This window comes from Triticum dicoccoides, chromosome 4A, assembly GCF_002162155.2.
Source record: "Triticum dicoccoides isolate Atlit2015 ecotype Zavitan chromosome 4A, WEW_v2.0, whole genome shotgun sequence".
NCBI classification, from domain to species: domain Eukaryota; kingdom Viridiplantae; phylum Streptophyta; class Magnoliopsida; order Poales; family Poaceae; genus Triticum; species Triticum dicoccoides.
Window position 1 is genome coordinate 537,592,822 of NC_041386.1, and position 16,607 is coordinate 537,609,428.

General features: G+C 47.7%; 1 protein-coding gene and 1 long non-coding RNA gene across 4 annotated transcripts; both read left to right on the forward strand.

Annotated features, from left to right (window-relative positions):
• Positions 1-10,055: 10,055 nt before the first annotated feature.
• Positions 10,056-14,842, forward strand: LOC119289074. Of its 3 annotated transcripts, none has more exons than XR_005141416.1 (6): positions 10,056-10,363; positions 13,247-13,375; positions 13,725-13,783; positions 14,042-14,212; positions 14,374-14,502; positions 14,674-14,842. It is a non-coding gene; the product is annotated as an uncharacterized LOC119289074 (long non-coding RNA). The 3 variants fall into 3 exon arrangements; XR_005141417.1 differs by having other exon boundaries at positions 14,042-14,177; XR_005141415.1 differs by having other exon boundaries at positions 13,725-13,747; positions 14,082-14,212.
• Positions 11,097-12,971, forward strand: LOC119289073 (glycosyltransferase family 92 protein Os08g0121900-like). The gene is made up of 2 exons (XM_037568501.1): positions 11,097-11,394; positions 11,506-12,971. The coding sequence occupies exons 1-2, from the start codon at positions 11,097-11,099 to the stop codon at positions 12,969-12,971; spliced, it is 1,764 nt and encodes a 587-aa protein (XP_037424398.1).
• Positions 14,843-16,607: the final 1,765 nt, after the last annotated feature.

Below are 16,607 nucleotides of genomic sequence, written 5' to 3' on the forward strand. Positions count from 1 at the left end.
GAGACGAACACATTGACCTGTCTAGTGATGAAGATCTTGCAGATGACGCTCTTGAGCAACTGATTAAGAGCAAGGAAGAAGCAGAAATCTTCAATTATTTGCCTCTCTTTGACGTGGCAATCATCCACAACTTCATTGATGAGTGGTTTGAAACCCCCAATCTCAGCTTTGACGATCTGCAACTTCCAATTGGCCTCAGCGTCTCTTTCACGGGCGCCATTGCTTCTGAGCTAGCTCTAGCTCAACGCATCGTTGAACTGAAGCAAAAGATCGACTATGAGAAAGCTCATTTCAAGAAGCACATGGCAAAGCTCAGCATGCAAGATGTCAAAAACTTTAAGGTTATGCTGCACGAGCTCAAGGAAGCCTTTCTCAAGAAACGAGAAGAAGCTAAAGGTTCTCGTGAGCGCATGAAGAGTCTGGATGACAAGTGCGTGCAAGCCTACAATGAAGCTGAGAAGCGCAAGGCTCTTGGGCGTCCTAGCATCGACCCCAGAATGGCTGCAAAGAAGAAGAAGAAGCCATCGACTGACAAATCTGCACCTTCAAGGCAGGAAGAACCTCGCATTGTCTTCCCAAGCAGCATGTCCGGCTCAAAGCCAAAGGTCACTTCCACCGCTTCAGACCAGAAGAAGACAAGGGCTGCCGAGGCTGAAGCCAGAAAGAGGAAAAATCCTGAAGCTTCTGATGTCGCTCCCTCCAAGAAGAAGCGCAAAACCAAGAAAGATCGGGCTGCTCCCACAGAGCCCCTTGTTGTCGAGCCCATCTTGGTTGCTCGTCCTAACTCTTCGCATCAAGAACGACGGATGATAGTTCACGAGCCTGCTTCCACAAAGGCTCCTGAAGCTGAAGACTTTCCGGCAGTTGACCCCACCGCTGCTGAAGACATTGGTCACCATGACAATGTTGAAGATGATGTAGTTCTTCCTCAGATAGAGCACAACTTGGTATCATCGCCTGTTCTCACGAACAGCGAACTCATCAGCATTGGTCGTTCTCTAACGCCAATTGCTCAGGATGCATCATGGGCTGATCACCCACAACAACAAGAAACCCCTAGTACTCCCCAACAAGTCACCCCACCAGTGCAAGAAGAAGAGGATGACTTTGAGGCCCAGCCAACTCCATCTTCACAGGCATCGCCAGCGTTACGCAGGCTTCGCAAAGGACCAAGGCCCCAAGTCCCTCTTTCGAGCGTTTTAGAAGGAGAAGTGCACCACCAATCTGTTGCACGTCAGGTGTTCCCCGAAGCCACTCCTAGTGTGAACGTCTCCGAGTTTGAAGCTAAAGTTGCTGAAGACAATCCTGTTGCATCAGCCAAAGAAAAACAAGCAGAAGAACGTGTCCCTACTTCCCCCACCACTGAAGAAGTTGTTCCTGAAGTGAACGTGCCAGTGCCCGACCCTCCAGCTCCTCAAGTGGAGGTTGAGAATCCTGAGGCTGCCACCACTAACACCACTGAAGCCAATGACGTGGTCATGGCTGAAGACAATGTGGAGCCTGCACCTAACACTGTGCCAGAAGCCAGTGAAGCCAATGATGCACCTGCAACAGATATGCTGCCTGACGCCTCTGTTGATGCCACTGCTCCTGTTCCGCCACCAAGGCCACATACTATTGAGCAAGCATACAACTATGGTCAGCTTTTCACTGTCAAATGGCCTCTTCTTGTTCCTCCACCTGCTGCTGGTCCCCAATTTGACTATCACGTCGAGCGCAGGCCTCAGGTTCAGAAGCCAATGCCAAGGCTGCCTAGGTTTCCAGGCACTGTATCTGCACCCGGATCATTCAATATCAATGGCTTCAAAGCACACAACACCTTCTTCAATAGCGCCAAGAACCCCTACTCTAAGGCAAGAATATCTTCTGATCGGTTCTGGAGCTATCAGTAGCGCAGTTATTACTCATGCATCTTGTACAATCAAGGTCGCATTTTTCCCCATATGTGTCTTGACACTAAAGCCATAACTGGTCTGCCCTATTTTGGAAGAAGCGCTGGATTGCTTCACAGAATCTGACTTGTTGCAGTTCGTCACTGACAAGGAGCACTGAAACGAAGAATTGCTGCTCCAATTCTATGCAACTCTTCATATTCGTGGCTACAACATGGATCTGAAGACTTGGGTCCTTGAGTGGATGACAGGCAATGTTCATCATGAAGCCAAAGCCTTTGATATCATTGAGCTCACTGGCCTGCCCACTCCAGGAGATCTTTATGAACCTGGTTGTCAGCTTCACAGTGCTGCTATGGAAAGCATTTTTCACAAGCCTGAACCCAACATGAGTCAGATGCTTAACATGATGAAGCCTTTGCCTCCAGATGCTGAATATCCTAAGGAGTTCTTTGTTGAAGACCTTGAGTATCTGCCACACACTATCTATCACATCATAAGGCGCACTCTCTGGCCCATCAAAGGACATTCTCCACATGCAAAGCTGGAAGGTGCAATGAAGACTTTGGTCTTCCATATTCTTCACGGCAAAAGCTTCAATGCACAAGACTTCTTCATCCGCCAACTTGCTGCATCAGGATCTGATCTCTTTAGCTTGAAGTTTTACGCTCCATGGATTATGCGTCTGATCAAACTACACTCAGCTGTCACCTATCAGCCCTCTGCTCGCAATCATCGGATTTTTCTGCCTGACGTCGATATGTCAGTTGAAGCCATCTATCCAGAGCCTGCCAAGGAGCCCCTTAGTCTCTCAGAATGCTGATAAGCAAAGTTTCTCACAACACATTGAAGGCGACCCAGCAGTCACTCGTGTTTATCCTCTGGCTGGTACTACCCTTGCACCTCATCGTGCCCTCACTGAAGCCACTGAAAGCACCATTGCACAACGGCCCAAGAAGCGATCTTGTGTTCTCAATGACCGAGAGCTTCTGGTTGCCCTTCATCAGAAACAGGATAAGCATCATGACTGGCTGAAGCGCCAAATGCAAAGCCTCTTGGTGGACGTAAACATGATTCGCAACCTTGCCACCAAGAATGCCTTTGTCGCCCATGAAACTTGTCGGCGTACATGGAAAGGGCTGACGCTTATGTGTTCTGAAGATGATCTTCAAGATGATGGTTTCTCTGAACGCTTCAAGTTTGACTCAACACCTCCAAGAAGGACCTTGCTGGGGCGTACTCCGTCTCTTGAAGACTCTGAGTTCTCCTCCTCTGCTGCAACAGTGAATGCACGTGTCATCGATGATGAAGACGATGCTACTTCACCACCTTCAGTGCGAATCACCACTGCACCGAGTTCGTCTGCACCGCCAACCAACTCCGACGACCCTGCTGCTTCACCAACTCCTCATGGGAACGAGTAGGTGCTCTATGTCTTCAAACCTTTTTGGTCCTTACTGACAAAAGGGGAAGAAGCATATGAGTTTGATAGTCTTCAAGCGGGTCCATATGGGCGGTGGTTTTATATTTTGCCTAGTGTTTACAACTCTCGCATTTTGATACATTTGGTTCTTTGAGTTGTAACACTCAAACTCGATGGTCGTCTGCTACTTATTTGCTATTCTATGATGTGATGATAAATACCGCATGTGCGATGATAACTTCCGCACTTAGGTCATTCTGCAGATGTCCATTTTTCATTATGCATGTCATTATCTTCGTTACATCAAATCATGCATGATGAATTGTCGTCATAAGTTGAAGAGGATCTCCACAAGTACAACCTGCCATGTGCATTTGCATTCCTAAAGCAAATTACTTATATGCACATCTTCAGGGGGAGCCCTTGCAACTTATGAAGACAATACCCTATCCTTTACAATTTCACATATTTTATTCCCCATTGAAAACTTCAACCAGTTTGTCATCAATCACCAAAAAGGGGGAGATTGTAAGTGCATCTAGTGCCAGCCCTAGTTGGTTTTGGAGTACTGACGACAAACCTGGTTGAGGGACTAATGTGTTTGTGAGAATTGCAGGATAACACAGGTAGAAGTACCTCATTGATTCAGTTTTCCTACCAGAGATGACCCCTAAAAATGTATGAAGACATTGAAGTCAAAGGTGGTATGTGAAGACATTCACATTAAAGACTATGACAAGAGAAGACATCGCGTGAAGACTATGGAGCGCGAAGACTTAGCAGTTTCATCGTTCTGTGTTTTTTCCTTGTTGAGTCATAGGAACCACCGTACTATTAAGTGGGGTGCAAGAAAACCAGTCAGAATGACTGAAGTGATGCTTAACCAAAATCCTATGTCTTCGAGTGGAGACTATGAGAGGAAATCTTATTCAGAGTTGGATAAGTCAGCCTTGCTTGTAGCCCAAGTAAAGTTGTCGTGTGTGTTTGAAATCTGACCATTGGAACACGTGTCAGTTCCTTAGTGACCCAGGGTCATTTCGGACAAATCAGGTCGGGTTGCCTAGTGGCTATAAATAGCCCACCCCCACAACCATAAACGGTTGGCTGCTCAGAGTTAGTGTACAGCTTTTGTCGTTTGAGAGCAACCCACCTCGAAGCCTTTGAGAGAGAATTCCTTGCGAGGATAAAGCCCTAACCACCCAGAGCCAAAGAGTGTTAGGCATCACCGAAGTCTTCCTGTCTGTGTGATCTGAAGACTTATTACACTTGAGGACTGTGAATCCTCCATCCGGTTAGGCGTCGCGTTCTGAGCATCCAGGAGTCATTGTGGATCACCGGTGAACGAAGTCTATGAAGGTTTGGGAGTCTACCTTGAAGACTTACCAGAGTGATTGGGTGAGGACTGGGTGTCCTTAGCTCAAGGGGAATAAGGTGAAGACGCGGTCTTCTGAGTTGAATCTCAGCCTCCCTCACCAGACGTACAGTTGTCACAGCAACTGGAACTGGTCCAACAAATCATTGTCTTCAACGAGTCACTGGTTTCATCCTTCCCTCTCCTTTACTTACGGTTGGCCCTGGTGAAGTCATTGTATGATTGCATTACCATTTGACTTCACTGAGTGACTGCTTGTTCTGATTAGCTTCACACTATCTTCCTATCTGATCTAAACTGCCTAGCTGCTATTAGTCATTGTGCTTTCACTTCATTGAATATTTGACTATGGCTTGCTTAGTGAAGTCTACCTTCCGCTGCATGGTAATAGGTTTATTTCTATCGTTTGTCTTCGAAACTTCCATGTTTTGAAGACTTTCATAAAAATCGCCTATTCACCCCCCCCCCCTCTAGTCGATCACTAGCACTTTCATACCCCCTCCAAGACCTCATACAATTGAGCTGGCATTTGATCGTGGTCAGCCTGTTATGGTCCGATGGCCCATTCTGGTTCCTCCACCTGTTGCGGGTCCACAATTTGACTATCATGTCGAGCACAGACCTCCCATCCAGAAGCCCAAGCCAAGACTTCCATGATTCCCAGGCACTGCAACTTCACCTGGGGTCTTCAATGTGAATGGCTTCGTGGCACACAACACCTTCTTCAACAGTGCCAAGAACCCTTACACCAAACCTCGCATTTCATCAGATCGGTTCTGGAACTATCAGCAGCGCAGCTACTATTCCTGCATCTTATACAATCAAGGGCGCATATTTCCACATATGCTTCTCGACACTGAAGCTATAGCTGGCCTGCCCTGCCTTGAAGAAGCGTTGGATTGCTTCAGAGACGCTGGACTGTTGTAGTTTGTCACAGATAAGGAACACTGGAATGAAGAGCTTCTGCTACAGTTCTATGCAACTCTTCACATTTGAGGCTACAACAGGGATCCAAAGACTTGGGTCCTTGAGTGGATGACAGGCAATATCCATCGTGAAGCCAAACTATTGATATCACTGAGCTCACAGGCCTGCCCACTCCTGGTGAATACTATGAGTCAGATTGCCAACAACACCAGAATGCTTTGGAGAGCATTTTTCAGAAGTCGGAACCCAACATGAGCCAAATGTTGAGCATGATGAAGCCTTTGCCTCACGACGCTGACTACCCATCTGAATTCTTTGTTGAAGACCTAGAGTATCTGCCTCACACCATTTATCATATCATCAGAAAAACTCTATGGCCCATTAAAGGACATTCATCTGCAGCGAAGCTTGAAGGAGCAATGAAGACTTTGGTTTTCTACATCTTCAATGGCATCAGCTTCAATGCTCAGGACTTCTTCATTAGGCAGTTGGTTGCATTTGGCTCCGACATTTTTGGTCTGAAGTTTTATGCTCCATGGGTAATGCAACTTATCAAGCTTCACCCTGCCATTAACTATTAGCCGTCTGTGCGCAATCATCTTGTCTTCTTGCCAGAGGTTGATCTGTCTGTTGAAGCTATTTACCCAGAGCCTGCTAAGGATCCCATTTATCTTCACAATGTTGATCACCAAAGCTTCACCCAACCCATTAAAGGAGTTCAGGCAGTCTCGCGTGTTTATCCCTTGGCTGGCAACACACGTGCCCCTCGTACTCAAACTGACGCCACTGGAAGCACCATTGCGCAAAGACCTCGAAGGCGATCTCGTGTTATCAATGACCGAGAGCTTCTCGTCGCGCTACACCAGAAACAGGACAAGCATCACAACTGGCTCAAGCGTCAGATGCAAAGCCTCTTGGTGGATGTCAACCGCATTCGCAATCTTGCCACCAAGAATGCCTTTGTCACTCATGAAACCTGTCAGAGGTCGTGGAAGAGTTTGACATTGCTTAGTGCTGAAGCTGATCTACAAGACGATGGCTTCACCAAAAGATTCAAGTTTGACTCAACTCCTCCCAGGAATGCTCACTTGCGTCGGACTCCCTCACTTGAAGACTCTGACTATTCGTCCTCAGCTGCGACAGTGAATGCCAGAGTCATTGATGACCAAGATGATGCAACCTCACCTCCTCCAACTTCAGTGCGTGTCGACACTGCACCAAGTTCTTCTGCACCACCGGACCTCAATGACGACCCTGCTGCTTCTCCTGCACCTCATGGGAATGAGTAGGCGCTCTATGTCTTCAAACCTTTTTGGTCCTTACTGACAAAAGGGGGAGAAGCATATGAGTTGATAGTCTTCAAGCGGGTCCATATGGGTGGTTGCTTTACCTTTTGCTACTTTTGCCAAGTGCTTACAACTCTTGCTCTTCGATACATTTGGTTCTTCGAGTTGTGACGCTTAAACTCGATGGTCATTTTGCAGACGTCCATTTTTCATTATGCATGTCATTATCTTCGTTACATCAAATCATGCATGATGAATTGTCATCATAAGTTGAAGAGGATCTCCACAAGTACAACCTGCCATGTGCATTTGCATTCCAAGAGCAAATTACTTATATGCACATCTTCAGGGGGAGCCTTTGCCACTTATGAAGACAATACTCCATCCTTTACAATTTCACATATTTTATTCCCCGTTGAAAACTTCAACCAGTTTGTCATCAATCACCAAAAAGGGGGAGATTGTAAGTGCATCTAGTGCCACCCCTAGTTGGTTTTGGAGTATTGACGACAAACCTGGTTGAGGGACTAATGTGTTTGTGAGAATTGCAGGATAACACAGGTAGAAGTCCCTCATTGATTCGGTTTTCCTACCAGAGATGACCCCTAAAAATGTATGAAGACATTGAAGTCAAAGGTGGTATGTGAAGACATTCACATTGAAGACTATGACAAGAGAAGACATCGCGTGAAGACTATGGAGCGCGAAGACTTAGTTGTTTCGTCGTTCTTTTTCTTCTTTGTTGAGTCATAGGAACCACCGTACTGTTAAGTGGGGTCCAAGAGAACCAGTCAGAATGACTGAAGTGATGCTTAACCAAAATCCTATGTCTTTGAGTGAAGACAATGAGAGCAAATCTTATCCAGAGCTGGATAAGTCAGCTTTGCTTGTAGCCCAAGTAAAATTGCCGTGTGTGTTTGAAATCTGACCGTTGGAACACATGTCAGTTCCTTGGTGACCCAGGGTCATTTCGGACAAATCAGGTTGGGTTGCCTAGTGGCTATAAATAGCCCACCCCCTACAACCATAAACGGTTGGCTGCTTAGAGTTAGTACGGCTTTTGTCGTTTGAGAGCAACTCACCTCGAAGCCTTTGAGAGAGAATTCCTTGCGAGGATAAAGCGCTAAACACCCAGAGGCAAAGAGTGTTAGGCATCACTTAAGTCTTCCTGTCTGTGTGATCTGAAGACTTATTACACTTGAGGACTGTGAATCCTCCAGCCGGCTAGGCGTCGCGTTCTGAGCATCCAAGAGTCATTGTGGATTGCCGGTGAACGAAGTCTGTGAAGGTTTGAAAGTCTACCTTGAAGACTTACCAGAGTGACTGGGCGAGGACTGGGTGTCCTTAGCTCAAGGGGAATAAGGTGAAGACACGGTCTTCTGAGTTGAATCTCAGCCTCCCTAACCAGACGTACAGTTGTCACAACAACTGGAACTGGTCCAAAAAATCATTGTCTTCAACGAGTCACTGGTTCTATCCTTCCCATCTCTTTATTTACAGTTGGTCCTTGTGAAGTCATTGCCTGTTTGCATTATCTTTTGTCTTCACTGAGTGACTGCTTGTTCTGATTGGCTTCATACTATCTTCTACCTGATCTATACTGCCTAGCTGCTATTAGTCATTGTGCTTTTACTTTATTGAATACTTGACTATGACTTGCTTAGTGTAGTCTACCTTCCGCTGCATGGTAATATGTTTATTTCTATCATTTGTCTTCAAAACTCTCATGTTTTGAAGACTTTCTTAAAAATCGCCTATTCACTCCCCCTCTAGTCGATCACTAGCACTTTCAAAATTAATCAAACAATTGCTTAATTTCTCAAAAGAAACAAGAGCCTTGTTGCAAAAAAAGTATTTGCGGCTCCGCAACAAAAGCTTTGTTGCAGTCGCACATAACCCTTGTTGCAAACAAAGCATCTCCTCTCTCTCCACCGCCAGTTATGCCGGTCGATTCTGGCGAGTACTAGCAGCAATCGACCGCGTGCGACACACTCCCTGAGGTTGCCTCACAGTGCTCCTTCCTGCCCTCCGGCTAGATGTCGTCGAAGTAGCCGCTGAACACCTGCTCCAGCGTCGCCCATCTCGACACCCTACCCTCGCCCTGGTTATTGGCCGCTGCCTCCCCTTCCCCGGTCTGCAAGGATTGCAACAGCCGCCCAGCTGCAAACTTAGATGACGGAAGAGGTTGCTTTCGAGCCTTTCGATCAAAATCAGATCCGGCAGCCACAATGTTGGCTGAAACAGATCAGCCGGGTGAGCCGTAGCATTTCCGTCTGAAAATAGCACTCCCGTTAAATGTCACATGTTTTCTGTTTTTTTTTAGATGGTCACATGTTTTCTGTTAGTCAAACTATGAATTAAGGATGGCAATTTTATCCATGGACATGGATATCCATGGATATCCGACCCGAATGGATAGGGTTTGGATATGCTTTTGTGTCCATGGGCGGCGCCCAAACCCGACCCGATTGTTCGTGGGTAGGGCGTGGATATAATCGTGTACCCATGGATATACCCAAACCCGACCCGATAGTATGACGTAATGGGAAAAAATCTGCCATCCCTACCCCACGTTCACATGTCCCACAATAATTTTACACTTTTTTATCTAAAACATGCATAAGAAATCACACAATCCCCATCGTAATTTTTATAAGTTGACAGTCAATCCCCTCTGTAACATACTTCAACACCCCTTCCCTTATTTTTATCTCCTTATTAAATGACTCGTCATTCTCATCTGTTAGAAAAATACTAAATGATCTTAGGTTATTACTGGATGTTGCTTTATCATAAATGAAGCCTAGTCTGCCACGAGGTGAAGAATGGAAGAGTTTATGTTAATATTATGTTAAGTTTTATTTATATGTCTTGAGAGGACCCAATGGATATCCAGTGGATATGGATATCCATCGGATTTGGACATGGACACAATTTTTCACCCATGAATTTTTTCACGGGCGGGCAAAGACTGTCTTCATGGATATGGATATGGATATGGATTTGATATTGTTCAACCCGATCCAAACCCGACCCATTGCCATCCTTACTGTGAATAGCTTGTCATCGTTTTGGTATTCCCAAACTACCCCTGTCAAAATTATCCCTAGCTCTGTCGTTGTCCGTCGAGACCAATCTCCTTCCAGTCGCTCTTCCCTGCCAAGTATCAGCCATAGCGGCGCGCCGCGCGCGGAACCTAGTGGCGCCAGCGCTGGCCTGCTGCTCCTCTCTCTCCCCTCTCTCCAATTTCCTGCCTCCGCCACCCTCCCCTCGCTCCGCGGCCCTCGTACAGCGACCCCGGCCGTCCTCGGCTCCGGCGACCTGAAGGTACCTGATCGGCGGCCCTCGCTTGACTCGGCCCCGGCGACCTCGACGTCACCACCCTTCTCCGGCGACCACACCACCTCGCCCTGCTCCAACGACCGAGCCACGCCCTGCTCCGTGGTCGACTTCAACCACTTCGGTACACGCCTGTCCCTGCTGTGCTGCTTGTATTGCTGTTTTTTTTTCGAATAGAAATGTGCTAACTTTTTTGCGTGATTCAGTCAATTCCTTCACCTGACTGAGCGTTTAGTGTGGTTTTTTGGTTTCATCAGATTTCATCACTGATTTGACGGATTTGGTTATATCGGCATGAATCAATTTGGATTTTTTTGAGGAAGTGTAGCTCTTTTGCTTTGTTCCTGAATAGGAGTACGTTTTTAATCGAAAATTGGGGCGAAACATGCCGAACACCTTATACGTACTGAACCCTACTGTATACGTATTCGGGTCCAGAATAAATAAAATGTTGACTTTATTATTGAGAAAGAATTTAGTCAAAAAATATTGAGAAAGAAAAAAAAAATCCAGCAACGTGACATAGAACCAGGCTGATCTTGATAGCGTGAGGAAAAAAAAAAGATCGAGACTCGACCACGGGCGGACCCGAAGGAACAGCTGGCGTCGAGCCCAAACCTCCAAACCTTGCTGCCTCGGTCGGTCGGTAGCCTGTACACCGTATACGTAGAAACTACGCTACCGTATGCGTAGCGAACACGCTACCATATACGTACCGTAGTCGGACCCGATACACCGTATAATACAGGTCGTCGACGCCCTAATTTGGCAAAAGCTTTTCCGCGCAATCGATCGCAGAGTTTTCGCGCGAACAAGAAACCTCCAGCTCCCCGCTCCGCTCGAATCGCTCCGCCGCCATGGCGCATTACCGGCGCCGCGGCTGCCTGCGCCGTGCCCTCACCATCGCCGGCGGTGTGTCGGCCGGCCTCCTCCTGCTCGCCGGCGGCCATACCTACGCCCACGGCCAGCTCTTCTCGCCGGGCTTGCTGCCCCTCGGCCTCGGCGCCGACCGCTCGCCGTCCTTCGCCCCGCCGCCCTTCGCTCTCTCGCCGCTGCCGCCCTACCTCCTCTCAGACTCGGAGGCCGACGCCTCGCCCCCGCAGCCGGAAGCCAACCTCCCGCGGCGCCTTCTGCCCCTCCACCGCACGCCGCCGCCCTTCGCTCTCTCGCCGCTGCGGCCCTACCTCGTCTCAGATTCAGAGTCCGACGCTGAGCCCCCGCAGCCGGAAACCACCCTCCCGCGGCGCCTTCGGCCCCTCCATCGCTCGCCGCCGCCCTCACCCTTCCTGGGCTTGGACTCGGAGGCCGATCGCTCGCACGACGACGCGGACGCAGTCTTGCTCCCGGACTGGGAGGTTCTTGTCCTGACTGACGCTGAGCCTGGCGCCAAGGCGACGTGCGCCTTCCAGGGTGGAGCGTCGTCCCCGGCGAGCGCGCTCGGGAGGCTGCCGGGGACGGGCCGCCACGCCTACATCTGCCCAATGCGTGAGCCTGCCCGGAGCCTCCAGCCGCTCCAAGCGCCCGTGCTGCTCCCGACCTCGGCTTCCTCTGCCGATTGCCCTGGCCGCGCATTGCTGAACTGGACCGGCCGGATCGCGTTCAGCTCTGCAACACTCGACAGTGGCGATGTTCTTGTCTTTGCAAAGGGCGTCAACCATGTTGCTGGCGGTGTCCAATGCCTGTATCGCTACTGCGGCGAGACCCATGCCGTGGTGGCCTCCTTCCCGGCCATCACGTCCGTACAGCAGGTTACCCGGTGCCCCGCTCCACCGATCCATCTGAACTCTAGGAACACAGAGTTCCGTGTCACCGTGGCAGCCACGGGCGAGGATCCAATCCCGACACTCGTGACTTATCGTCCCCGGCAGAGTGAAAGTGGCTCGCTGGTGGCACCGGAAAAGAACCTGATTTGTGCATGCACCATGATCCACAACGTCTCAAAGTTTCTTCGCGAATGGGTGCTGTATCATGCCGCTATCGGGGTGGACCACTTCATCCTGTATGACAATGGAAGTAAGGATGACTTGGCAGATCAAGTCGCTCAGTTGAGGTCCGCTGGAATCAAAATCTCTACCGTGCCTTGGCCATGGATCAAAATGCAGGAAGCCGGCTTCTCCCATTGTGCTGCAACGCACCAGAGCTCTTGCAGGTGGATGGCCTTTATTGACGTCGACGAGTTCGTTTTTTCGCCCAACTGGGAACGATCTGAGAAACCGTCAAAATCGATGCTTGAAGAGATTGTTCAGGTTGATCCAGATGTCGGGCAGGTATATCTGTGGTGCTTTGATTTTGGCCCCTCTGGCCAAACATCACACCCACAGGAGGGTGTCATCCAAGGATACACATGCCGTCTGAAGAGGTTTCTACGGCACAAATCGCTGGTTCTGCTTGCTGCAGTGGACCATTCTTTGGAGAATGCAATTCACCACTTCACACTGAAGGCTGGTTTCAAAAGTATACGGAGCATGCAGGCACGTGTGAACCATTATAAGTACCAGGCGTGGACCGAGTTCAAGCATAAGTTCAAACGACGAGTGTCCGCCTACGTGGCTGACTGGAGAGATCCAATCAACCTTGAGTCCGCTGACCGGGCCCCCGGCTTAGGTGTTGATGGAGTCGAACCGGTTGATTGGGCTCAAAGGTATTGCGACATCAAGGATAACCTGCTTCAGAAATTGAGCTCAAGATGGTTCGGTAACGGATTGGGAAGTCCGGGATCTCAGGATACTTAGGCTTGGCAGTATCTGTAACCTGCGACTGTCTAGAAGGATCCAGAGGCATTAGAGATGGAACTGTAATCTAGTTTAAACCTGTCTCCTTGCCTCCCAAGATCAATCTAGATACCAATCTGTACATCGCTTGCCACGTTCGGCACCTATAAATAAACATCACGCGGCCTCCAATGGAGGTAGAGACGCTTCCACAATTCTCACATGGTATCACGAGTCATCTTCCTCTTTTAGCAATTCATCTACATTCATCTGATTATGGCGAGCTCTTCCTCCAGCTGTAGCATTTCATCAACACCGCCACCACCATCTCGGAGGAATTCCTGTCCAGCGCTGACAAGGATGGGAAGCAGCACTGACAAATCCTTTCATAAGGTTCACAGGATGGCAGTTTAAGTTTGTTGAAGGTATTTTTTTGGATTGGTTTCTTGCTCTTCGGCTATTCTCTTAAAATGCTTGGCCGGATTCCGTTGATAGTTAATATATCAATAACTTTAACTCTTCAAGAATTATAATGGAGTATTTTCTAGGTTGTCTTGATCTAGAGCTTCTATCGCCTCTTCAACAATTTATTGGCATAAACTTTTACCTGAAGCTGCCCATCAAATATCTATTCCTAATAGTACTTATACCTGACATTATCTGTCATGTGTACTGCATACTGTTTGGTACGCTGTCCACTTATCCAGGATTCCATGGTCTGCAGTAATAGTGGATTTGTATTAGTGGAAGCATTATCTAAGTGATATTTTTCAGGTTTGGTATCACTTCTGCTCCAGGTAGGACATCTTTGAGCAGGACACCATGCACAAAAGGTAATAACTGAGAATTCATGGGCAATGTAAAATTTCAGCATGATATTTTCAGGCAGTTGTTACTTGAGTGTCAGACATTTTCTGTGTTCTTGTTTTGTTCTTTTTGTTTGGAATTAATGATTTATCCAATGCTGCACATTGCATGCACGCCGCAAAAAGAAAGCTTCATCTGATTTTGCTAAATGTTCTTTCTTACTGAACTAGCTTCAGGACGGATGGCAGGTTTGCTAACAATTTGATCTTTTTTGCGCATTGCAGGTTTGGTACTAATTGCTTGAAAAAATCCTGCTTTTTGCAGCACCATCCTGTTGAGCCATGAGATTTGAACCAATGAATTCAGATAACATCTACCATGTTTATGGATCACTACATGTTCCATTGGAAGTGGAACAATGTGAGATTCCTTTTTCAGTAATCATCTGAACACAGGTTTCATGCTTTTCTGAAATATTCCGTGCCACACATTGTATGTTCGCTGCAAGCTTCTAAAAAAACTTCTTATTTTTGTTGCTAAATGTTCTCTCTTACTAAACTAGCTTCAGGACGAACAGCAGGTTTGCTAATCATTTGATCCCTTTTGTGCATTGCAGGTTTGCTACTTAATTCTCAAAGAAATCGTGCTTTCGCATCACCATCCTGTGGAACCACGAGGCCTGATCCAATTATTTCAGAGAACATGTACTATGTTTATGGATCACTACATGTTCTGGTGGAACAAGGTGAGATCCTTTTTCAGTAACCATTTCATTTGAACACGCATCATGCTTTTCCGAATATAACTGAACATCTGAAGCAGCCATGGTGTACTGCTGTATATATTTTTAAATTGCAAGTCAGCACCTCCTCGTTTGATTGCTATGGACTTCCTTATTAATACATTATTATTCCAGGGTTTGCTAAGGTTCTATTTTAATCATACGATGAGCATGGGGTCCACAACATACTCACATAGTTACAAATCTGAAGCACTGGTTAGTTTGTTGGCTAGCAGTATGAATCAGAACTGGGTACTTTTATCTGTTACGAATAATTTAAATATATTTTTAGTGATCTTGTGTGCTTTTATAAAAATCTGAAGGTGATTAGGCTGACCAGTAGGCTTTTCTTCTGTGTGAACAGAAGAAGGAAGATGGTACCTAAAAGAACCAAAATAATTGATTCTTTATGTACATTTGTAGAAATAAAACAGAATAGATATAAGATGTTTTTGCAGTTTAATAAATTGAACTGCAAAAACGTCTTATATTCTGGTTACAGGGGTAGTAGTTCTGACATCATTTTGGAAATAGCATCCAGTTACTTACCTTTTTTCTTACCATGTGCTTGCAGAGTAGTTCTGATATCATTTTGTAAATAGCATTCAGGTAGTCATGCCGAGTTTTCTATGATCCAAATAAGAGGACACTTGCCTTTGTTTTAACATACAGATTAAATGTTCATAAGTATACTATTCTGATTGGTTAGTCAATGTATAGATAGTAGTTTGGTGCATGCCGACTCTTATTCTCTTATCCTTTCTTAAGGAGCACTTCTAAGAGCAACTCCAACGCGCCGACCCAAACAGACGCGCGCTTTGTCCGCTTTTCGTCCGTTTGGGTCGGCCGGCCGCTCGGCGTCCGCCCCGTTTTACGTGCGCGACCCTTTTCATGTCCGCCCATAAATTTTAAAAGGCCCCGCGGCCGTAGATCATGCCAGCGGCCATGCCATCGTCCGGAGTTCATGCCGGTGCCATGCCAGCGGCCGGCATACAATGCCAGTCTCTAAAAAAGCCACCACACAGTTCATGTTGGCGCACTTGCCAGCGGCGGACACACATGCCAGCACACATAAAAGGGGCGGGAGTTCGACCACGCCATCTTGGTCGTGGTCATGCTAGCACACTTGCCGTCATATAAAAAAAGGATGGCGCTCTCCGCCATAGATCACCCGTTGTTGAACTTGAGTATTTCGGCCTGCATCTTCTCGAACCATGGCCTCTTCCTCGGCGACACGGTGTTCAAGTCCACCTTCATGATCTCCACCCCCGTCATCATGCTAGCGAGCGCCACTTCTTTTGCCTTGGTCTTGGCATTGGCGGCCTCGATGTCGAACATCTTGGCTTGCTTCTCCGCCTCCATCTCAAGCATCTTGGCTTGCTTCTCCGCATCAAGCTCAAGCATCCTCCTTTTGATCTCCATGAAGGCGTTCATTTGCTCTTCCTTGTCTTGCCGGTGGTTCTCCTCGCTTGTGTCCTTTTTGCTCATCATGCCCTCCAAAGTGGCATGCAAGGCAATCGACGCCACATCGCACTTGTCCTCCTTCTTGGAGTTGGTCTTCCCCCGCGGCCGTGGCTTCTTGCCCTCCCCAAGCTCCTCGACGGCTTCCTCCCCCCCACGCGCCTTGGCGGCGGCATATTGCGCCTTAAACTTCTCCTCCCCATTGATGACCATCCAACAATGGGAGAGGTTGAAGGACTTGTCGTCATGTTGGGCCTTGAATGCCTCCAAAGCTTGGAATGCCTACAAATGAATAGCGTGCAAGCATATGGGCAAATGGACATGCAAGCATAACGAAAACGGATACGAAGAGGGGCGCATGTATACCATATCTTTCATGTCGATGCCGCTCACGGGGCGTGCCCGGATGCTCTCAAGGGTGGCGCAAAACTTGTTGCACTCTTGTTGTATCACCCTCCATCGCTTCAAGAGAGACACCCACCCACGCTTGCTCTCCATTTTGTACGGTGCAAACTTCTTGTGTTCATGGTACTGACGATGAACACGAAGCCAAAAGGTTGATGCCTTTTGCTCGGCTGAAAGGATCGATATGGTTGATTAGAGGGGGG